General features: G+C 39.0%; 1 protein-coding gene across 1 annotated transcript in view; it reads left to right on the forward strand.

Annotated features, from left to right (window-relative positions):
• The window catches only part of LOC106913672 (protein dachsous-like), a 64,997-nt gene that overhangs the window by 8,538 nt on the left and 30,673 nt on the right, over positions 1-25,786 (forward strand). Inside the window, exons 14-24 of the mRNA XM_088007554.1 lie at positions 41-221; positions 2,764-2,897; positions 3,935-4,882; positions 5,966-6,091; positions 6,456-6,707; positions 6,865-6,963; positions 8,190-8,362; positions 8,882-9,033; positions 12,596-12,894; positions 12,980-13,090; positions 14,867-15,058. Of these exons, the coding sequence (XP_087863680.1) occupies positions 41-221; positions 2,764-2,897; positions 3,935-4,882; positions 5,966-6,091; positions 6,456-6,707; positions 6,865-6,963; positions 8,190-8,362; positions 8,882-9,033; positions 12,596-12,894; positions 12,980-13,090; positions 14,867-15,058 (2,667 nt within the window). The remainder of the gene's footprint in view (positions 1-40; positions 222-2,763; positions 2,898-3,934; positions 4,883-5,965; positions 6,092-6,455; positions 6,708-6,864; positions 6,964-8,189; positions 8,363-8,881; positions 9,034-12,595; positions 12,895-12,979; positions 13,091-14,866; positions 15,059-25,786) is intronic.

Raw genomic sequence — 25,786 nt, forward strand, 5'->3', positions numbered from 1 at the left:
GATAAATTACACACTGATGAGTTTGTTGTTGACTCTACAGGTTGAGGCAGAGGATCCAGACGATGGAAAGAACGGGGAGATCCAATATTCCATTACATTCGGGAACAATGATGGATACTTCTCCATCGATCCTAGCACCGGAGAGATCAGTCTGGCTAAAATCATTCCTCTGGAGGAAAACCGAGTGCTGGAGTTTCCTCTCAACGTCACCGCCAGAGACGGTAGGTCGTTATTATTTTCTGGAGCATCCTGTAAGAATTAAGCCAATCAGATCCAACATTTAGTGACATGTTTGGTGTTCAATGGAGAACCAAAGTGCAGATGTATATGCAAGGAAAGTCTTTAACAAAAATTAACAAACAAGCACACCATCCCCATTGTAAACATTACTACTTCCTCCTCCTGAGACGTTGGATGGTGGACCAGAATCACCTTGGAGCAGTGTGGAAGTCCTTCAAGTCCAAACACCTACACATCATAACACAGACCGCATAATAATAGTTGCAATTATTCAGCATGAATCAAAACATTCATGGTGTATAACAGTTACATAAAGTGGATTTATCCTTCAAACTATACCTGTCAGCATATGTGGCTCGCCTACTTTAGCATTTTATATAAATTCTAGAGGTTACAAAATTGTTATTGCAGCTTGTTAGTTTGTGAGGATTTGAGTCTGTGTATTGTCCCGTCTACCCCTTGATTGCTCCCAGCTGTGTCTCGCGTTCCCTTATTACCCCTTGTGTATTTAATCCCACCTGTGTTCCCTGCTCCTTGTTGGATCCTTGTCTTAGCTGTCTTGCATTGTGTTGTTTTACTACCAGTGTTTGAGTTCTAGTTTCATTGCTCACTTGTGCTGCCTGGATTTTCTACTTGCTCGCAACATTAATTAAATCATCAAACAAAGTTGCTGCTTCACCTCTCTGCTTTTGGGTTCAAACCTATTACTACCACAAATCATCAGTGTTGTGGTCAAGACAACCTAACCCAAGACCAAGACATAGCAATTGAGTCACTGCCCTGACGGTAAATAACGTTCAACTATGAACACTGACCAAGGAGCAACAAGCAAGAAGTAACCAAGCACAAGACGCTTATCGTGACTGTTCTTGCCCTCTCTTCTGCTACATGAACCCAGGCAGTCTGACACCATGGCACACATTACAGCTGCCACTTTGAACGAAAACAATTAAAGAGCAATGTGCATGCTCTTTTGTTCTTGTGTTTTAGTTATTTGTTAATTTAAAAAATATCAATGTACATAATTAAATAAAATAATGGTAGCTACTGCAGTGTACGCAGAGCATTACAAGAACAAAGAACGGGTGTTCTGTCAGGTCAGATCGTCATACGCTTAGCACAAACTCACAGCTATATCTGTCAGACACGTCATTACCATAAGATTTCATTTAATCAGCAACATAGAATCATGACATAGATCGTCATACACTTTGTCATTAACAGTTGTATGGCATCCTGACTTAGCGGTTAAGTAGGTTAATGAGTTTTACACGAGCGTGTTGTAGCTGACTCCAGCTGTAGCCAGACCTGCTTTAAATACACTTTGAAACCACGACAACGCATTTATATCTATATAGTTATCATTGAAAACAATTTAATTACTTATTTTCTTCATAACTTGTTGTATATGGTGAACTGACAACTCCTCTGACCTCGGACTTCTTAATGCGCATGCGCAGCCATGGTACTCACCGCATGTATACTATTCTGACAGTATGGTAATCTGATAGAACAACGGCTCCCAGTGACACTCCAGTCCTATCTAATAAGTAAAGAGCCGTGCAGAAGAGTCGGACTGTTCCTGAATGTCACATCACTATATTGCAGACTTTTATACACAGCGTTGTCCATATGCAACAAGTCAGTCAATCAACCAATTTTTATTTGTATAGCACATTTCAGCAGCAAGGCATTTCAAGTGCTTTACGTAATTAAAATAAAAACAGCATGTGAGAAAGAGATTTAAAAAACATAATTAAAAGTGTCAACACCTCTGCACAATAATTCAGTGCAGTGAGTGACTTTTTTTTCCATCACAAATCCTTATGTCTCTATACAGCTAGCTTTGCTAACATCACGTCAACGGAGCTTACCTTTCTTTGAGCTACTTTTCTAAGTGACAAAAAAAGTTAGACGTTGTCCTCACTGTCTCTGAAAGCGAAGCGCTGCTTAGTTAGCTGTGGCCATCGGATTTCTTATGATTTATGCAGCGCTATTATATTACTGATGATTAGACAGACATCTTCTGCCGCTAAGAGGAAACCACTGCGCATGTCTCAGAGCGCCGCGTGCGAGTGAAAGGTGGGGGGAGGGGAGGGGGAGTAACAGAAACACGTAATTGCTTGGATTTTAATCGGTGCGTTTTGCATCCACTGAAAACAAAGATGTTAAATAAACTGGACAGTATGCTGTACGCTTAGTGATATTTTCACAGTTGCGGTCTCGACTGGTCTTGAAATAAAATGCCGAGTCCTCAGCGCCCGAGACCGAGACAAGACCGAGACCAAATGCGGTCGAGTCCGAGAGGAGACCATCAAAAAATGGTCTCGAGACCAAGACCAACTTCGAGTACTACAACACTGCAAATCATGACAGTTTAGTTTTGGGTCAGGATTAAACTGACCCAGTACCTAATAAAAGGATAACTTTCTACCTCCTGCGCTTGTTTACTTTAAAATCTATTCACTAATAAAAAGCATGGATATAATCTGTTACATTTGTTCATGTCCACTTCTCCTTCAGGAGGTACCATATCCCTTTCCACCTCAGCACAGGTGATCATTCGTGCTTCTCGTTACTCACCGCCTCAGTTTCTACAAAAACTTTACCAAGGCACCGTAGAAGAGGAGCAGGAACCAGGAGCTCTGATTGTGACGGTAAGATAAATAAATACTTAAGCGCTAAACAAAGGATTTTGTTCTTATGGGATTGACCAATGCAAACAAGAGCAGAACTTTGAAGTAGAAGGAAAGTATATTTTTTATGTGCTTCTGTTCATGCATTTCTATTGAGCTGCTTATTTAATTGAGTATTTTGCAGAACAGTTTTTTGTGCTATGATTAATCACAATCAATCATCATGCTTTACTTTGTAAGCTTGAAATGTAAAAATACACACGGTTCTAAAAATGTTAAATATATTTTATTGTCTCAAACCAAGCATCTAGGTTTCCCAGGTTTTAGATTCAGAACAGTTTAAAAGAAATTATTTTAATTTCTTTTAAAATAAAAGAAATTATTTTAATTTCTTAAAATAAGAAATTATTTTAATTAATTAATTTGATTAATTAATCAAATTAATTAATTTGATTAAATTAATCAAATTAATTTAATTTGATTAATTAAATTAATCAAATTTAATTTACAAATAATAAAATGGTTGTGCTTCGGTGGAAGTATAATTCATCATTGCAATAATTAGGTAACATAATACCTTGGTTTTATCCAAATGTCTATAGCAGTGTGTTTTTAAAGTGAAATTTGCCACTGAACACACCAGTCTGACTCTCCTGGCTCATATTTTTACTTGCATTTACTGCAGTGAACAGATGAACGATAAACTGGGCTGCTGTGAACTAGGAAGCCCTCCAAAGCAGAGAGGTTATTAGGTCAAAATTAGCCTGTCTAATGCCTTCCTGTGCAACTGCACTTGAAATATATTCTTGCCTTCACCAGTTTTGCCTTTCTACCAGTGACTGGGATTGTCTCAGGAAGATTTTCTATTGGACCAATCAGCAAAGAGAAGGAGAAGTTTCGAACGATAACGTCAATTTTCTGCATGGTTTTAGAATTATGTCATGTTGTAGGTTGTGTTGATGGACCCAAATGCAGCAAGCAAAGGCCTCAAGTTGAGTTTGCAGTTTTATAAGGAACAAAAAATACAAAAACATCACACTTTTCCTCTTTGGTTTCAGGTGAACTTCACTTCATCATCTTCTGAGCCTGTGACCCTTCAAGTTACAACAGAGGCTGATAAGTTCTCCATCTCCACCACCGGTGAAGTCACAACCACAGTGAAGCTTGACCACGACGACGGCCCACACAACTACTCAGTGGGAATCTCCATCAGCGACGGCGCCACCACTGACACGGCGGTCGTTGAGGTTCAGGTCACTGACATCAACGACAACAGCCCTGTTTTCGCCTCCAGTTCTGTCTCAAAGTCTGTCCCAGAGGACACAGAGGTGGGATCCAACATTACCGAAGTCGCAGCCACAGACAAAGACAGCGGCTTCAACAAGGAGATCAGATACTCCCTGAGAGGAGGGGATGGGCGGTTCTTCATCGACCCAGTGTCCGGGATGGTGAGCCTGGCTGCTGCGCTCGACAGGGAGACCACAGCGGCGTACGAGCTGCTGGTGGTGGCTGAAGATCAGGGTCGCCCTGCCAGGTCCGCCACCGCCACGCTGGCGATCCAAGTAACCGACATCAACGACAACACCCCGAGGTTCTCACAGCCGGAGTATCAGGTGGAAGTGTCCGAAACCGAGGCAGTGGGAACGAGCCTCCTGACGCTGTCGGCTGAAGATCCGGACGAAGGAGCGAATGGGAGAGTCACCTACAGCATCTCCGAGCAGAGTCCATCATCTGAGCCGGCGGTTTTTCAGCTGGATGCCTCCAGCGGGATCCTGAGTCTCGTCCAACCTCTGAACTACAGCGAGGTCAAAGAGTTCACCCTGAGCGTTCAGGCGTCGGATGGCGGATCGCCCTCGCTGGTCGGAAATGGATCTGTGGTGGTGAAGGTGAAGGACGTCAACAACAACCCTCCAAAGTTCAGCAAAGAGCGCTACGATGTGGCGATCTCTGAGAATCTGGCCAGCGGTGCATCCATCCTCACAATGGAGGTCACTGACATAGATGAGGTGAGGTCAGAGGTCGGGAGAGTCCCCACAAACTGTACTCAAGCACCAGTAGCACGACTTCAACATATTTTTACTTGAGTAAAAGTAAAAAGTCGTTTTCCAAGAAATTATTAAGAGTAAGGGTAAAAAGAGTGATCAAATTACCAATTACTTCATATTTTAAAATTACATCACCAAATGAACCAAAATATAAATTCAAGTGGAAATTTTGATATTTTATGGACCAAAATGATAATAATTCATATAAGTAACAAAAAATAACAAAATCAAGCAAAAGATTAGTTTCATTCAATAGAAAACATGAAAATTTAACAAAAACTGCAGGTGTGTTTCTGTGTCTGGTGGGCAAAATGGACAAAATGCCTGGATGAAACTAGCATCGTGGTTGAGACACAGCTCCTCCTCAGAGCTGCGGAACAGGTTTACAAATTTTAGCAGGTTTGCAGTTTGAATCACAAACCTCACTGACTTATCACTCATTTACTGAGAATTAATACCGACTGTATTAACATGAACCTTGGTAGGTCTGTTTATTTGTGTCAACAGCTAGCTAAGGCACCATGTTGAGTAATCCTGCCTCATTTTCTGCATAAATTGCAAAGTGTGTTGTGAGGTTATGAAGTAGTAACTTATAGATTAGAACAAAGGTCAGCTGAGCAAAAATGTTTAGAGGCACAAAAACTACACAACCCTCACATTCATGTAACTTTCAGAACAAAATAAAAAACATTATGTAATTAGGATTTTGTTTTTACCAAGAAAATCAATTTCAACTTTGAAAATCACCAAATGTTTCTGCAAAAGGGAATGAATACATTTTCCTTAATAGAACGTACAAATTGTGTGTGTGTGTGTGTGTGTGTGTGTAAATATATATATGTATCTTTAATCTTATGCACTTAGCAACCTAAGTTGCACTTAGGTTATGCAGTGATTAAAGGAGCATCCCTTTAACCACTGCCAAAAAATACTTTACAAAAACATTCAGTGTGTGACAGATGCATCTGAGAAACTGAGGTTATGTATTTATTACCTTTACTCGGATCCATCTTGGTTATTTAACAAACGTTTCTTCCTGTGCAGGTCGGATTCTCCAATGGTTACTTTGTTTACACCAGTGATACTTTTGACATAAACAATCAAGGAGTCGTTTCACTAAAGAAAGACTCAACTCTGGACAGAGAGACAAAGGACAGCTACCTGCTACAGGTAAGTGGGTATTGATCTGTCCAACATGCATGTGGTGCCTACCGGGGCATCCCCAGTAGGCACCACACGCATTAGCAGAGCAGTGTTCTCTGCTCTGAAAATGAAACAATTAAAATGCAACTAAAATTCTATTTCAAATAAATAATAGTCATTCAGCTTAGACAGGGAAACCAAAAGTGGCAGGTAGTGCAGACTACTTTGTATCGGGTGTCAAATGTTTGCAGCGTTTCTCAAAATGGCGGCTTTTCAACGATATCAAATGGAGCATCTCTTTGTTGTCCAAATGGAAATGATTTTAATTTATCGTGTGGTTAATTGATTTATTGTTTATTGTGCTCTAAGCTGTAAATCCTTCCTGTTTCAGGTTGTAGCTGTGGATCAGCCCACCGACGGCCTGAGCGCCACGGCTCAGCTCAACATCACCGTCCTGGACTATAACGACAACAGCCCTCAGTTCCCCAACATCCCTTACCCCTTGGAGATCCCAGAGGGAGAATATTCAGCCGAAAACCCCGGAGAAATTTTCACCATCCAGCCCACAGACGCAGATATCGGTCTGAACGGGGAGGTCACCCTCTCACTCAGTCCACCTCACCCCATTTTCAGCTTCAGAGAGGTGAGCATCAAATGTTAGGTTCATATTTAGTGAAGTAAAACCAGCATTTATAGTGACAGAGAAATATTCACTAATATCAAATAGCCAGAGATTTTTTATTAAGAATATTGTTCTTATTGCTAGCTTTGTGGATCTTGAAGTCATGTTTGTTTTGCAGGATGGGATGCTGTTGGTTGTTGGTTCCTTGGATCGGGAAAAAACGGAAACATACGACCTGGTTCTGAAGGCTTCAGACAAAGGCAGCCCACAGAGAGAGGTGAGACAAAGCTGCAGCTAACCTTTTTATTTCCCTTTAAATGTCTTCAATATTTGTGTGAGACACTGAATTTATTAGTTTATTTATTTTACTGTTCATGTGCATTATAGTTCACAGGTACCCCACCGAATTTGTTTTGTTTATTATAAGTTAATTCCTTCAGAACTTGATTTTGTGTCTGTCTTGTCTTGATCCTGTGTACTAATATTTTCTATGTCACTGAATGTGTCTGTTTTACGTGTGTTCCTCGAACGTGCCGTTTGCGAGCCAGTGTTCTGTTTTCCGTTCTGAGGAGCGTTAGGCACCAGGTGTGACAGACTGAGTTTTTTTGTGTTAAGGTAAATAAAACCCATTTTTTATTCACAAAAACAACTCCCGACGTCATCTTTGCCTGATCCCAGCAACATTTGGTTGCATTATTATGACAGAATCTGGCCATAGCAGAAGATAATCACTTATTTGTCTCCTATTAAACTTATAGTAACAACAGATTGACTTTGTTTTAGAGAATTCATTAAACTGGATTTGCTAAACAAGATACAGTATTTAAAGATGACCTATTATGCTTCCTTGAATAGGTTAGGATACGTCTATGGGCTATGCAAAACTTTTTTCACAAAATTATTCTAAGATCAACAGATTTTAATCTGATTTAAAACTGACCAGATTTTAATCTGGTCAGTTTTGCCTATTTTGAGCTCCTATCAGAATGAGTGATTTTATGGCGTCTTGTCAAATAAGCTGCAGTTGGCCACGTCCCCCAACATTTGCACTCAGACATGAAAATTGCTGCAAATAGATACATACTTAAACAACTATACATCTTAGAAAAGTAGAAGTGGGGCCTTCTGCATAACCAAGAAGAATGCAGATAGTAAGTCAACAACAAAACACTTGTCTTTTCCAGCAGCCATTGTTCAGCCCACACATCAGTGAAACCAGGTGACCAACTGTGCTGCAGAACCACTTAGGTTTCTAGATAATGGGACTGGGCTCAACTGGGGTTGCTAGGAAACGGTGCAGTGCTAGTGGAAGGTGACGTAACAATTAACTGATTGCCTAAAAAACTGATGGATGTTTCTGGGTTGTTTTTAGAAGCAGCTGAGACCTAAATGGAAGTTCAAAAACATGAAAAATGTGAATTTTGCACAATATGTCCCTTTTAAAGCAGCTATTCAGTACTATTGTTTGCAAAACACTCTATTTAGTCAAACCTTGTGCTCTAGAACATCACCACCATCAGAGTGAGCATCACAGACGTCAACGACAACAAACCCGAGTTCAGCTCCAGCAGCTATGAAACCAGCATCCTGGTGAAAGACGCAGAGAAGGGGAAGCTGCTGCTGACGCTGAGAGCCACCGACAAAGACACCGGGAACAACTCGCTCATCACCTACAGGTTCACTCTGAACTCACATTACAACCACAAACTGCAGTTTACAGAGATTTAAAGTGACAGACCATCACAAAATAGAATGAAGTTGATATAACAGGATCTTTTTTGTTTTTCGCAAAAAAAGATAAAAATTGCGGTATAATTTGTAAAATCAAATTGAGAATCTTTGGCACGCCTGAATATTTATGTTACAAAAACTCTCCAATCTGATGGTGCTGGAGACATTTTGCAAAGAAGATTGGGTAAAAACTTCAATGCGTTAAAGTTGGTAGAAACAAAAGACTTGTCTACTCCAAAAGGTGGTTCTCCAAAGTGTCTCCTTAAGTACAAAATGCATTTTGCATTTTTATAGGTTTTTATCTAAAACATGTGAAAATCATGTGATAGTTGCCATCCATTCAACATCTATGTGTGCTAGTGAAAATATGGAAAAACTAAAGTTGTGAATAACTTTGTATTTCAATCAAACACACCAACTCATTAAAAATATTCTTTCACTTAAATCTTTATTTCTGGTTGCAGTTTCCCTGAAGGACCTTCACCATATTTGGCCTTAGACAGTGAAACAGGAGAAGTGACGCTGACCTCTGACCTTGCTGATGTAACAGAAGACACCACACTGGTTCTGATGGCTGAGGCCACAGATCATGGCAAACCTCCGCTCAGCGCCACAGGTCAGAATATTGCTTAATTTTTCTTATGTATTTATGCATTAGTGCTGTAACTGCAAAGGTCCTGAAGCTGCAGACATCAAGAACTTTATCCACACATCTCATGGTGCATGGACCATGAGATGTGTGGTCCATGCACCACACATTAAACCGCAAAGAATCATCAATTTTCATCATAGGTAAACAGGCAAAACTGGCTGCAACAGTATTATGGAGAAAGATATAAAGCAATAAGACTGCAGAAACTGAATCTTTCTAAGGAAAGGCAACAACTTAATCCTGAAATTGCATTAAAATGCCATCAACTGTCGGATCATTTAAACACAGTCTATTTTGTTTCTTAAATCAAATGTTGTCAATATTGGAGCTCCATAATATTAGGTATTCATAGCTTTTATGAAATAGGTTCCAAAAGGGTAGAACTGAGGTATTTTTAGATCCTAACATCTGCTTATGAAAAGTTATCTTACTCTACATCTGTGTTTGCAAAGTGGAAACACACTTTGTGATAACATTTATAACAATGTTTAAAGACTATTTACAGCAACAGCTGCAGAAGTGGGGAAAACTATGCAAAGTGTGGCTATTTACTATTTTGATTTAATAAATTATTTTTGCTTTAATTATTTTGATTTGATAAATTATTGTTGTCTCCTGGTTTGTTCATAATATTATGTCTCTTGACAAGTGTTATTTTTACCAAGCTGGGGACTTGATGTCCAGTGCAGGAGCATGTGACTGTTGTGGAAAGAAATTAAATATCCAGCACTTTTTGGTGAAAATCACAGTTTGTTTTATACCATGGGCATGATATGAGAGCCATGAGAGTGAAAAAAAAACATTATTAAAAAAGCTTCGAGGAGGGTTCAGAGTGTGATCTGATAACAGGAGACAATATAATGATTTTATACCAAAGACAACAAATATAAACACTGGAGAGACATTCTCCTGTTCAACTGCAGAAAACATTGTGTGTGTATTGAGGTTAATTTGGTGAGAGTTAATAAGCATTTAGAATAAAATTACATAGCATGACCATCAGATCAATAAGTCATAATGTATTACCTTATTACATTTTCCACCAAATGACCCTCAAAACAAGTTACTCTCAACCTGTTGAGACCATTCATGGATTTTGTCTTGAGAATCGGGCGTGGCAACATAAAAATCTGTCCAGAGAAAAAAAAGTGGCGTTTTAAAGGGTTTATTTAAAAGAAAAGATTCCACAAACTAGAAAGAGTGCACACTTTAAACCAATTAATGGTCAAACAAACTCGGACTAACCAAAAGTCCATGTGTTGGTTGGACTGTTGGTTACTCCAATCACTACCCACTGCACTGGGTAAGGTGCAGTGGATCTGACCCAGTGCAGTCAGAACCAGTGGACTTTATTATTATATTACTATTAATTAGACCAGTGAGAAGAGTATTTATGTAAATACTGTATTTTTCGGATTATACGCCGCTACTTTTCCCCCACGCTTTGAACCATGTGGCTTTTCTGTGGATTTTTCATCAACCACCAGGGGGCTCTTTAGCAGGAAGTGAATCACTGGAAGTAAAAATTGGAAATCAAAGAAGAAAGTGCTCATTTTCATTTAGAACAAGCACATACTAGCAGCAGGCATGATGGAGAAATGTTTTCAAACTCATCTGATGCAGCTTTCAAGTTGAGGGCTGTCGATCATCTGGTAGTACAGGAGGGAAATAGAGCCGCTGGACGTAAACTCGGCATGAACAAAACCATAGTTCGTCTTTGGAGACTGAGGACTGCGTCCTTAATAAATCCAGCAGGTTTATTAGGACACAGCCCGCTGCTGGGTCCTTACGTTTTAATGTCTTGAGAGTGCAGTGTCTGTTGGGGCGTTCACTTTTTCTTGGATTTCTAATTGGCTCTGATCCCTCATATTTGGCTACATGTTGAATTTTAGTTCTGCAACAAGATTAAATCTGTTTCTGCTGTGCAAGACTGATATATCTTTGTTGGTCAATGTTCATTTTATTTGGCCACTGAAGACAAATATAATCCTCTGATGCGTGACCAAATGGACAACAACCCATGACACAGCGAGGCTCATCGCGCTTTTATTTTGAAAACCTACACGCAAACTGAAGCAGTCACATGACCCATGCAATGCGAGGCCTCCTTTGTTGCCAGTCACGTGGTTTTCAGCAAGCGGGGCTGAAAACCACGTGGGTAAACCCATGTGGGGCCACAGCCTGGGCCCTACATGGTTGTGGGCCCACATGGGTTTGCTCATGTAGGGCCCATGTAGGCTGTGGCCCCACATGGGTAAACCCATGTAAGGCCACCGTGGAACCCGTGGATAAACCCATATGGGACCCATATGTCAGCCCTCCTTTCCCCCATATGGGGCCCACCTAGGTGCTGGCAGGGTTTGCGAGGACTGACCACCCCACTCACCCGCTTCCTCAGAGCCAGCAGCCAGAAACCTTTCCGTTCATACTTGATGACGTCACTCCCACATCGACACGCCCACCATCAGGTGTCAAAGGCGCTGCACCTGTCATATCAATAATTACTTATTTCATTCATATGGCTCTTATAGAGCCTCAGTGAAAACTTATTATTAATGCTTTGGTTCAAAAAACTGATTGAAAATCGATTTATTTACTGCATGTTTATGTCTGTTAAGGCTCAGACGGAACGGCACTGAAAGCAGCACTTTAAACCATTCAGACTACGAACACAATAGAGACGCAATCAGATGACTTATTACCCCGTGATAATAACTCAACAGTCCATGGAAAAACCTTATAAGCTTGTATTAAAGCAGAAAGTATGGCGGCCACCATAAAAAAAGGCTTATAGTATCAATTATGCTGCATGAACTGATCAGTAGATTATTGCGAGGGAACGCAAAAGAAACAAAATTCCCCATGTTCCCTGGAGGGTTCCCTAATACGGTATGTAGTCATAGAGTACAGTATGGTGCGCTCTATAGTCCGTAAAATACGGTACATCCAAGATTTTAAGCTTCACGGCTACTTTGTTTCCATCGCATTAACATTTCATGCTAAACACTGTTTGACAGACCATGACATTGACTGTCGTCTTATGTAAACCTGTTGTAGCCGTTTAGCAAATCAGTAATAAATGATTCAAAGTGACTTATTGCAAAGGGGAACAGGGTTAAAACTGTTTTTAATATGTTTGCAAAACCTCTTCATAACAGTCAACTCTCATTTGCTAAAATATGTGACCCTCATATAGCCATGATCACGCAGGTCACAACTTATGATGGCTATTATAATTTGTGGCTTTAATGTACAGGTCTAATAATAATGTCAAAGTTCAAGACAGAGAAATATATGCAGTCGCACGCTGTGGTCACAGATTGATGTGTTGCATAATTTGGTTTAACCACTGAACTCAGGATTTTTCAAAACTGTGACATAATCTTGAGATTTTTGCTCTGAATGGCAAGTAAAATAATCATCTTTTTATCCTCTAATGTTGTAGTCATCCATGACATTTTTTCATAAACTGCAACATGTCTATATTATAAGAGGGAATAATGATATCTGTGGTTCCATCCTGCAGCTCGTGTTGTGGTGAACATCAGTCTGATGGACAGCGTGGCGTTCCTGAGCTCCTCCTACAACTTCAGCCTGAAAGAGAACCAGAATTCGGGGGCCTTCGTGGGGCAGGTCCAGGCCTCCGCAGGAAGCAACCTGTACAACGTTTCCTACGAACTGAGAACACACAAAGACCTGTTCTCCATCGACAGCAATGGCTCCATCGTTTCCACAAAAGAGCTGGACAAGGAGGAGCAGGAGTGGTACATCCTGGATGTGGAGGCTGTGGACACGCGGACGCCTCCCACATCAGTAGTAGCCATGGTAACAACAACATCACACAACTGTCATCACAAACTCTCTTTATCGTTGCTTTCATACAAACCAAATTGACTTTTTTGTCTCTCAGGTCAGAATCCAGGTGGAGGATGTAAAAGAGCCTCCAGCGTTCTCCTCAGACGATTATGAAGCCTCTGTGTTCAGCATCGCCTCGTACAAAATCCCAGTCATCCAAGTGAAGGTAAACTCCTCCTGTCGGCTGGTTGGGAAATTATGAACATGTTTATCTCCACAGTGATGTAAGATTGCAGGATCAGTTACTGTAAAGGCCATAAACACCTGGCTGCGTACTTTGACCTGAAACCCTCCCACCATAAAGTGGTTAATATGTGAACAATCTGCATCAGGAATGTTCAGGAAGCTTATCGTTTATATTTATTTTTATTAATTCTTTATTTGTTCAGTCAATACAGAGTTACAACTTAAAGAGTAGAAATATCCTCTGATCATTTGCATCATGTTTTTATTATTTACATGAATAAGGTATAAACCAACTAAGAATGGTATGGGAAAAACAGAAGAAAAACAAAACAAAAGTGCATACCACTATGTATGTGTGAATTATTTAGAATATATGGAGAGAGAGAAATAAACCAGAAATGTAGAGTCCAGAAACAAAACAAGTGAGCTAGAATGCCCAACAGCAGGGTCCAGGTTTTGTCTGTAGTACAATTCCTCGATAACATATTTCCAGTCGAGGCTCCAATGTCCGATCATACACAATCAGAGAGTTTACACTTGTAATAAGAATAAAAGGGGACAGCAGACAACGGCAAAACAGGAGGAGCGTCAGACGGCAAGCCTCAAACACGGGCGCCATCTTGGCTTCCGCCATCGTATATCAAAATATCATCTGCATACAAACCTACTCTATCGTCCTACCTTACGACACGCAGCGCCTCCTTCTGGCCAGAGGATCGCTGTCAACACATCTTCCTCATCTGTACACAACACATTGAGCTCCTTATCACATATAACTGAGGCAACACTAGTCTCTTAGCAAGGATGGTTGTAAATAGCTTCTAATCGACATTCAGCTCTGAAATAGTTCTGTATGCACGGCACTCTGAATGGCCCTTTCTCTGCTTGGGAACAGTAGAGACAGCAGCTTCATTCCAGGTTGGTGGCATCTCTGAGTCTGTGAGGGCAGCATTACAGGCCTTTATAAGGCAAGGAAACAACTCAGCTGTCTGGGTCCAGAGACTTGTGTGCCCTCAACCTGGAGATGGTCCCACTCAGCTCCTTCTCAGTTATCACAGCTGTCAAGACTTAATTATCTTCCTCAGAGGCAGTAGGTAAATTACAGTGTTGTGTATCGATTGCAAACATGAAATCAAGGATAAAAAGACATTACAGTCGTCCAGAAACGATGACACAAAAGCATGGATAATTTTCTTAGGTCAACTCTGGAGAGCACATGTGTTATTTTAGGAATGTTTCTTAGATTAAAGAAACAAGACTGGGAAACAGTATCCAATTTCTGATTTGGGTTTGATAAATGAAAAACGAGTCTATTTTTGTTTTCTCAGTTTTCATTTCAAACGAAAAAACGAACTGCCTGAAAATACATGGACCAGTATTACTAACTTAAGACTCAAAGTGCCTCAAAGCCTGATAATAAATCAAATGTGACACCTACATTTTTTAACTTAGATTTTGCTAGTGGGCAGAAAGAGGTGATTGTCTGTCTGGCTGATTTTTTGACACAAAATGGCTGGGAGCAATAATCAGAGTCTCTGTCTTACTGGTGTTTAAAACCAAAAAGTTACTGGAGAGCCAGTTACTAATATGGGACAAACATTGGACAAGGATGGCAAAGGAGAAGAGGTTTTAATACAGAAGTCTGGGTTTGTTTAATGCCTGCTTAAAGGTTGTTATTTTCAAAAAACAAAGCCTCATCTGAACACATAATCTGCAGCACCATTAAGGACTTTTCTTTCTTCCTGCCCACCCTCAGGCCTCAGACCCTGATGTCGGAGACAACAGTCGTCTGGTCTACAGTCTTCCAGGAGGAAACTCCTCCTTTGACGTGGAACCGGCTTCAGGTCTGCTGTATGTGGTGTCAGTAGCAGATCTGGGTGGAAAAACCGTCTCAATGGAGGTGAAGGCCACAGATCCTGAAGGACTTTCTGCTACAACCACAGTAAAGGTAAGAGCCTGAAACTGAATGTTGGTGGTTTGGTGAAGGCTACTGATCCTGATGGACTTTCTGCTACAACCACAGTAAAGGTAAGACAGGATTTTTTGTCACACAATATGTTTTAATTTATTTTCAGATACGTAATTTCCTTTAGCAAAACTGAATGTTGGTGGTTTTGGTGAAGACTACTGATCTACGTTTTACACTGACTGACTTAATTAACTGCAGACTCAGAGTCCAAATCACATAAAAGAACAATCAGTAATAGAAATAATAATAAAAGAATAAAGTAAGGGTACATAAAAAGACCTGTAACCATTCAAGAGGCAGTCATACCAATGTTTACCAAATACAGACATATGTCTCACTGCAATATATGTAAAGTTAGACAATAGGATCATTCTATTATTAGACTCGTTTAATTGTAAAAATTTATACAGTGCCTTGCAAAAGTATTCGCCCCCCTTGAACTTTTCAACCTTTGGAGGCTTCAAACATAAAGGTCTAAAAATGTTTATTATTTTGTGAAGAATCAACAACAAATGGGACACAATTGTGAGATGTAATAAAATGTAAAATAAATATTTTATTTTATTTTATTTAAATAAATTTAAATAAAAAACTGCAAAGTGGGGCGTGCAATATTATTCGGCCCTCTTGCGTTAATACTTTGTAGCGCCACCTTTTGCTGGGAGCTGCAAAATAGGACAACACTGGATCATTCGGAGATCCTCACTGAACTTCTGGAGTGAGTTTGCTGCACTGAAAGTAAAAGGGCCGAATAATATTGACGCCCCACTTTGCAGTTTATTTGTTAAAAAAGTTTAAAAATATCCAATAAATTTCGTTCCACCTCACGATTGTGTCCCACTTGTAGATCCTTCACAAAATAATAAACATTTTAGATCTGTATGTTTGAACACTGAAAAGCAGCAAAAGGTTGAAAAGTTCAAGGGAGGCCAATACTTTTGTTTTTTCTGTTGGAAGTTAAACGCTACAATACAAATGGCTGACTAGGCAACATATCACTCCAGTTAAATTGCATCACTTCAACCCTAATATTTCTGACACTTGCATTAAATGTACTTCCCAAAGAGGGTCTTTATTTCCTTGAATGTGGGCATTAAAATCAGTTTTTAAAGAAAGAAATGGTTGTCTTTTGCTTGATTTTGTTATTTTGTAATTATATTAATTTTCATTTTGATCTTTAAAATACCAAAATTTCTTTATATTTTGGTCCCTCTGTTTATGTAATTTTTAAATATTAGATGATGTTTTGATCAGTCACTCAGTACTTGAGTAGCCTTTTTACCAAATACTTTCTTACTCTTTCCTGAGTAATTTCTTGCATGGATACTTTTAATTTTACTTTGGTGAAATTTGTTGAAGTAGAGCTACTCTTACAAACGAAACAAAAGGCAGTGAGCAAAAGAGGAAACAGAGAGAAAGCTGGTAAGATGGAGTTCTGAAAAACCAGAGTCAGATGTTATTTGTGGTAGAATAATTTACTTTTACTGCTTTAAATCTTGTCTGTACTCCGTTTATTTGCATTGTTATACATTGTGTGATTCATGCAGCGTGTCCTGAATCTCTTTCCATCCTTCTTTCCTGTTGCAGGTTGTGGTTCAGGGCAGCGCCAGCAGCAGAGATGTGACAATAATTTCTCTGAATAAACCAGAAAACATTGTGGAGCAGAACATTCCAGATTTAGAGGAGTACGTTTATGAATTAAGTTCTGTTTATTTTCTGATGTATTTCATTTCTATTGTCATATCACAGATTTGTTTTCTCTCAGGGCTTTAGGTAAAGCACTGGGCTGGACGGTGAACATAATCCAGGTTTCGAGCTCTGGTGGAGAAGAAAGCCGAATGCTGAGGGAATCGTTCAAGACTCTAGTCAGCTTTGTCACTTTTGATGGCGATAAAGCTGTTAAACCTCAGGAAGTCGCAAAGTAGGAGTTTAATTTTTGACTCAAACACGGGATTTTTTGAAACATAGAGAATGTGATCTAAGAATGCAATGCAACACTCTAACCTCAGATTTTAAAGGTGACCTATTATGTTTCCTTGAACAGGATATGATAAGTCTATGGGCTAATCAATATTCAAATTAAAAAATACTTTATTGATCCCAAAGGGAAATTAAATGTTGTAACTCATTAATTCAGATTTTTCAGACAGTGATGGCTGTTGGCAGGATCCTGTAGCAGTCTGTGTTACAGTGAGTTTGAAGAAGCCTCTGACTGAATAAAATAGAATAGAATAAAATATTCTTTATTGATCCCCAAAGGGAAATTGCTAATTAGTTGACAAGCTACTCCATCTAAGGTGCTAAATATTAATAAAGCAAATATAACCACAAGAGATAATGTTTATATAAGACTTGTGTAAGTAATTCAATATGACTAAATAAATAAATGATCATTAAAATGCAAATTTGTTAATCTGTAAATAATCTATAAATGATTACAGAGAAAATTAGATTGAAGTTACTCAGACTTGGACGTTGTAAAGTCTGATGCTACAGGCAGAAATGATTTCCTGTGGGTCTCTTTGGTAAAATGAGTCCCTGGTTGAAGCTGCTCCTGTATCAGGCCAGAACATCATGAAGTGGATGAAACTCATTGTCCAACCTGTCCTCCATCTTGGACAGGATCCTTCTCTCTGACTCCACAGTCAGAGTCCAGCTCCACTCTAACGACGTCGCTGGCCTTCAGGATCAGTTGGTCTCCTCCACCTTCAGCCTGCTGGTGCAGCACCACAGCATACAGGATGGTTTCATGAACCACAGATTCATAGAACATCCTGACCAAAGTCCAGTAGATGTTGAAGGACCTCAGCCGCCTCAGAAAGTGGAAACTTGGGCCCTTCCTGTACGCGGCGTCAGTGTTGTTGACCCGGTCCAGTGTACTGTCAATGTGGAGTCCTGGATATTTATTATTCTCCACAATGTTTACACCGACCCCTGGATGGTAACAGAAGATGCTCTGCCTTACCAAGACAGTACCGTGAAGCAGAGGGTCAGGGTTTGAAGAGGACTTTATGAAGAATCCTTCTTGGCATGATCATCTCCAGAGATTCCACAGTCGTCCCAGAACAGAACCAGAACAGAACCAGTACAGAACCAGTACAGAACCAGAACAGAACCAGTACAGAATCAGCCTTCTTTATCAGGCTGTTGAGCCGTTTTAGGTCCCTGGCTCTGATGCTGGGACACAAACGCTCTCAAAAACAAACTTATAGAAGATCTGCAGCATCTTGGAGCAAACCTTGAAGGATCTAATCTTCATTAAGTGCAGTCTGCTCTGTCCCACTTATAGACGCTTCACTGTTGTGTCTCCAGTTCAGTCTGTTGTCAAGACGAACACCGAGGTGTTTATATTCCTCCACCATCTCCACTTCTTCTGCCATGATGGAAATAGGGTTTGATATAATCCTGTTCCTCCTGAAATCAACAATCATCTCCTTTGTTTTCTTCTCATTCAAGATGAGATGATTGTTCCGACACCATGACACAAAGCGGTTGGCCAGCTCTCTGTACTCAGCCTCTTGTCCATCTCTGATACACCAAATGTCTGCAGAGTCGTCTGAGTATTTCTGTAGATGACAGAAGTCGGTCTTGTGCTGGAAGTCTGAAGTGTAGAGAGTGAAAAGGGTGAGAGTACAGAGCCCTGTGGTGCTCCTGTGTTGCTGACCACCTGGTTAGACACTCGGTCCTTCAGTCTCACAAACTTTGGTCTGTTTGTCAGGTAGTTATAGATCCATTGTTGAGGATCAGGCTGAATTGTGTTAAATGCACTGGAGAAATCACAGAACATGATCCTCACAGTGCTGCCTGCTTTGTCCAGATGACTCTGGGTTTGCTGAAGCAGTCATCTGCTTCAGCAAACCCAACTCAAACTTCCTCCTTCTCTCTCTCCTCTTTGCTCCTGCTCTTCATCGCCTCCTTTTCAGCTCCTACAGGATTTCTGGCTTCAGCTGTGGTCTTATTTCAGCTTTTCTGATGTTAATCAGCTGCTCCCTGCTGTAAACTACCCTGTTGCTATGGTTACGCATCATAACAGAACAGCAAAATCAGTCCAACCACACAGCATCCAAAACAAGAAGGAACGGTTGTCCAAAAAAAGCTATTTTCCTCCAAAAAGGCCAGAATGAACCGAACGATGACAAAAAATCAATTTATCCACTTGAATTTTCTAGAAGTTTTTATTGGTAATTAAATTTTTTTTGTGGTCAAAATTGCTGAATTTACACATGTTGACATACATGAAAGAAGACCAGGGGGAGGCAGTGTCTCACCTTTGCATAATCATGATGTAGCCATAAAACGGTGCATTCCTTAATTAGCTCAAAACAGAACTGGTCAGGGGAAATCTGAATATCTGAGAATGATTTTATGTATCAAACAAGAAGAAATGAGCATGTCTTCTGTAGCCCACAGACCTATAGCTTGTTCAAGGAAGCAAACAATGGACCTATAAGTGTTTGGGCTGTTTGTAGAAGAAATAGAGACTCAACTGAGATTATAAAACATGCAAGATGTGAATTTTGTATAATAGATCCCTTTAAAGTTTTAACTTGTCCGTTTGATTTTCCAGGAAACTGCAGAGCGAGTCTGAAGAGGTGAGAGTGGAGCTGGCCAAGGTGTTGGGGAACGATGTTGAGTTTCAAGTGGAGAATGGAAAAGACCCTCCAGGCTTCAGCTCAGGCCTGATTGCAGGCATCGTTGTGGGAGTTTTGGTTGTAGTGGGACTGGCTAGTTTTGTATTTAAAAGGTGAGCCTCAGACAGCTTTGAGTTTCAGACTTTTCAAACTCTGAAATGTTCAAGTTTTTCAAGACATTAGTGTGTGTGTGTGTGTGTGTGTGTATGTATATATATAAATTACCCTAATACAGCATCATAAATGCCAGTAACAAAACCAAAACTGTAAAAATATATATTTTTTAATGGGTTTCTGATGTTGTATAAAAAGGAGTAAGTGGGTAAACAAAAATCTGTAGAAGGTGTTCATTTGTTTTTCCGGTTAATCATGAGAGTAATCGCTATGATAATTAATTACTAAATTAATTAACTGATAGTTGCAGGCCAACATTAAGCTTTCCTTAGTTTGCAGCACATTTCAAAAGTTTAATTTTAGTTTTCATAAACTTTCAGAAATGCATCAATCATGTAGCATCATAGTTATTACATACACCTGCTGAGAGAGCAGGAGTGGTCACTATTAGAAGATCAAATCATGACTAAATATCATTTTGCAGTTAAACCTTTGGAAAAACAGTCTTCTATTGTCAGAGTTGAAAGCTTTTGAACTCATCTTAACTCATCTTGAAGTCGTCTTAAATCTGATTTTAAGACCATAACTGATATTAAAATATTCACTTCAAGGTGCAACATGAACCAAAAATGTACCCATTATTAGATCATGTAATTGTTTTCATTCAGTAGTTTTAAATAATCGTCTCTTTTTCATCATTTTATTTACTATTGATCTTAATTTTTCATTTCAAAAATCGGTAAAGGACCCCACAGTGCAGGGCCATATTTCAGCCACTACAGATAGAAAAAACAAGGAAGAGTACATTTCTGCCAGAAAAACTCTGAAATTTTGAGATCAATCTCAGAAATTTTGTAGAGAAAAAACATGGAAATTTCTGAGTTTGAAATGTTGAATATTTTTGACTTTTCCCTGTTTTTTCTAGAAAATTTACTCCTTTTATTCTATCCACCCTAACATGCCATTGTGTTATAGGGACGGGTGTTGCGAATTAGCTTTGACTATAAACACTGTGATCAGAGCATTAGATGTTCTTGATCTACATTATATTTATTATTCCTATTAAATAACAAAATAAAAAAAACTTTAGTTTTCAACTGAGCTCTTTTGTTGCTTTTCAGGAAAATTCAACGAAGCAAAGAGAAAAAAACATCCATTGAATTGAAGGAGGACTTTGGAAAGACGGACCGGAGAAGGTCCATTTCATTGAAGGAGGACTTGGCAGAGACGGACCGGAGAAGGTCCATTTCATTGAAGGAGGACTTGGCAGAGACGGACCGGAGAAGGTCCATTTCATTGAAGGAGGACTTTGCAGAGACGGACCGGAGAAGGTCCATTTCATTGAAGGAGGACTTTGCAGAGACGGACCGGAGAAGGTCCATTTCATTGAAGGAGGACTTTGCAGAGACGGACCGGAGAAGGTCCATTTCATTGAAGGAGGACTTTGCAGAGACGGACCGGAGAAGATCCATTTCATTGAAGGAGGACTTTGCAGAGACGGACCGGAGAAGGTCCATTTCATTGAAGGAGGACTTTGCAGAGACGGACCGGAGAAGGTCCATTTCATTGAAGGAGGACTTTGCAGAGACGGACCGGAGAAGGTCCATTTCATTGAAGGAGGACTTGGCAGAGACGGACCGGAGAAGGTCCATTTCATTGAAGGAGGACTTGGCAGAGACGGACCGGAGAAGGTCCATTTCATTGAAGGAGGACGTAGGTGCCATCTTTGAAATGTTTAAATGAAATATTTGATCAATTCGAGCATTTAAACGAGAGGCTAATCATTTGTTTGTGTTACAGCTTTGAATAAATCAGTTATTGGTGGACAAATCCATGTTCGCTGAGACGACTGCCTGATGAGGACGGGACATCAAACCAAGCCTGGAAGATCAAGGACACAGTACTACCTTTGTGCACCAGAATAATAATCTAAGACTATTTTATTTTTATTTGACCTCTGTGACTTTAAAGACAGAGTGGGGGGGGGAATCTAGGTATTAAGTACAAATACTTAATATTTGTATTAAGAGTTTGTATTAAGAGACATCAGAGTTTGTCTCCAGTTAAATTTCAGAGTGAAGATTTCCCAACATGAATTGGATCCCATTTATAGATTAATGGCTGTATAAATCTACTTGATGAAAGTTTTATTAGAAACTTTATGAAAGCAAATCACAGTTATCTCTACAAAAAGAATCAATCCTCCAGCTGCAGCTGATCCAGAAAGTTCTGACTAAAACCAGGAAGTTAGAGAACATCGCCCAGTTCTAAAGTCCCTAATTTGGCTTCCTGTAGATCAAAGACTTTAAAATACTGATGCTAGTTTATGAATCACTGAACGGCTTAGCACCACAATACATTAAAGATCTGCTGCTGTTGTCATAGCAACCTTCCAAACCTCTCAGGTCTTCTGGTTCTGGTTCTGCTCTGCATCCCCAGAACCAGAACCAAACATGGAGAAGCAGCATTCAGCTTCTATGCACCACAAATCTGGAACAAATTTTCAGAAAACTGAAAAACGGCCGAAACACTGAGCTGCTTTAAATCCAGACTAAAAACCCAGCTGTTGATTAATGAAACTTTATTTCCTTTATTTAACCAGGTAAACCACGTTGAGATCTAGATCTCATTTTCAAGAGGGACCTGGGCAGAAGTCTGCAATACACAACAATATGGTTACTGAAAAGTACAACTAATTAATACATATACACAAGTTTAAAAAATACTAAACATTAATCAATAATCTGATGTTACATGATCAGATCAGATGTTACTGTTTTTTGTCTGAGTCTTTTATAAAGGCTCCCAGACTGACTGGTCTATGACTCTGTGTTATATTTTTGTATTTTTATTATATAAGGGACTTTGAACTGCCTTGTTGCTTAAATGTTCTGAACAAATAAAAATGATTGATCGATTGAAATCAATACATTTTAGAAGGTGAGAGATACTGAAAAAAATCTGTCAAAACAAATTTCACTGGATCCTAAATTGTTCCTATTAGCTTTATAATAGCTAATAGGAAGCAGAATTTCAGTAAAACTTTGTAAGCCTTTCAACAGGAAAAAAAAGAGCTTAGGAAAAACAGACCTAGTGCCACCTGGTGGTTAAGGCAGATATTGTCTAATTACCACTGGAAAGAATAGTATACGTTAGGAAATGAAAGTATATTTTTGAGGCCCTTTCATTAACTTTATTAATGTCAGACGGTCAGAGGGCTTGTTGGATTCTTGATATGTTGGAACCTGCTTGATGTTTGATAATACTCAGTTACCTTGTTTAAGAAGTTGAGTGTTTTTATGTTGTTTTTCCAACTTTTTATTTTGTTTTTATATCTCTCACTTGAGAGAGAATTATTACTATTGTGTAGTTATTATAAAAGTTTAGATTATTCTAAACTTTTCTAGTAAACTTAGTTTATTTCTAAACTATAATAAACTTATAGTTTAGCATATATATTATTCTAATATTACATATTAGAATAATATATATTAATATAATATATATTATAATTATATATAATGTACAATATTATTCTAATATAATATTATATATTATATTTACACCATTTTTCTATGGTGTAAATAAGTTCAGTAAATCACATTTTATAGTTTCTAAGACTTTTATAAAGGATCAAATTAGTGTAAGGAGAGTTATGCTAAAGAATAGAAAACTAATGTTGGAAGCATGTTTGTAGATGTTTTGAGAACAGTTTCTTCAAAGATGTTTGGAAATTAGAAAAAAATCAATTCATTTAAAATGGGGAACAACAAACTGCAATTTAAGTCATTTTTTAATGCTAAGTTGTGATTATTTCTTACTTTCTAATTTCACAGTTTGGGTGTAAATGTCTCCACTGACCTTTCAAAATGTTGATGCAGATTTTACCTGCTACAGAAGCCGACTGATATTTTAGCTGTTTTTGTTGTTGTATAAAATGTGAACAAATAAAAGTATCCCTGACAACAGAGTCATGAGTTCTGGTTTTATGCATGTTAATCAAAAGCTGCATGTTTACTGTCTTTAATAATCAGGTGGCCTCAGATTCATCATTTCAAATCTTTTTTAAATGAATTCAAATGAAAATTCAAGTGAAAAACGGATACAGTAATCCTGTTTCAAAAATGTGCACACATGTAAACTAATGTGTTAAACCATCTTTCATTCAGTTTTAATATTCAGTTTTGTGAAGTTTAAATCAAACAAAAAAGACCGAGCTTTTCACATGCTGATGTTGGAGTTTTTTTCTTCTAGCTGCAGATAAAGAAGTGTTCACTAAAAGAATGCTAAGTGTAACCTCTCTCGCTCGGTTGTTTTCACTAGTATCAAACACGCTAAATCTTTACAATGTGTGTCTCGAAACTGCATGCAAGTGGCTTCATAGCTCCACCAGCATTCCTCAGAATTTTTTTAAAAGATGTGATAGTTTAAAATGGTTAACAATTCCTCAAAACAAAACATTCTTTTTCCATAAATCATTCAAAAATAACATCCAACAACACAAAACAGTAAAATAACAGACAAATATAGCTAATAGCGAAAATTCAACCTGGAAGACTCCATCACCGCCGTTCGCCCATCGGCGTTATTCTCATCTCCAACCTCAGCTCTGGTCCTCACCCGGCGTGTCCAATCATCAATCAAGCTCTGCATAAAAGGATCCACACCGAAGCTGTCAGCCGTTTCCCAGCTGCGTTCAACCGACCACCGCCCCTTCTCCACCCACATCCTTCGGCTCTGCAGGATGGCACCCTTTCCAGACCTCCACCACCAGTGTCGGGCCCTGGGGGAGAGCATCCCTAATCGGTTATCGGGATGTTCATCGAGTTCACATCAAATCTCAGCTCAGATCAGCTGCCGGGGCCCGAGCGCCAAAGAACTGTTATTCATTGCTGTCATTAAATCTTTTAATTGTTCCTTTTTCTTCGTCATAAAGTCATATTTTTCCAGCCTAATCACTGGAAAACCCTACAAATTATATCGTAGATGTTAGATGTCCGGCTTACAATATTTCGTGAACGTGTTGAACTAGAAAAATATGACCTTAAGTAAAATATGTAGTGAAGAGCTGATTCACTCGCACCTAGCATGAGAGCGAATGAAGGACACGATGCATGCAGTTTCTCATCACACCACTAGGTGGCTCCAAACATATACAACAATCAGACACCTAAACTTCATTAGCAATTATAATAAACTAAAAGTGTAATTGGAGCATACTGTAATCACACTACAAATATATAAAATATTTAATGCTTATATATTTAAAAACATTCAAAATATATTTTAAATGTAATACATTCACTACTAATCAAGCATGTTGATATGACATAAAAAGCAATATACTGAAAGTATAACTTATTGTTCCGAAAAAGCATGTTATATTACACTTAGTACACTTTCAGTTGTGGTTTTCTACGATTTAATTACTATTAAAATACATTAAGTACAAAACTAGTAGTTGCAAAACAACACACTTCAAGTTAACTAATCTTTAACTAACTTGAAGTATGCTGATGATTAGTCTGACTTCAAGAATGCTAATGTTAATACACTTAGTATATTTATTTTTCACCAGGGTATTCATGTCTTCTTGTTGGGAATCCGGGGTTTTGGTTTCCTGCACCTTTTCCTATCGTCCACCAGAGGGAGCCAGGAGCTCGTCTTCAGCGGGAGGGCGGTTCCGAGGTGCTGATCGGAAACTTGTGAAACATTAACACTTTGTGTTCAATATACGGAACTATTGAATTGTTCAGATCTTTAACTATACCAGACCAGTAATGAGCAGCAGATGGGGTGGTGGTGATTATCTGCTTGAAATAAATACCTAATGTTGTGTTTATTATTTTTGGATTCAACACAGAAGCAAAGTGAGGAACATGCACTGATTTCCCAGGGCTTCTTAATTCATAAAGTTAGGATGCCAGATGGAACAACATCTATAATTGTAACAAACTCTTTA

The sequence above is a fragment of the Poecilia mexicana genome, unplaced genomic scaffold (assembly GCF_051168715.1).
Source record: "Poecilia mexicana isolate PSO_F unplaced genomic scaffold, ASM5116871v1 scaffold_1, whole genome shotgun sequence".
Classification (NCBI taxonomy): Eukaryota; Metazoa; Chordata; class Actinopteri; order Cyprinodontiformes; family Poeciliidae; genus Poecilia; species Poecilia mexicana.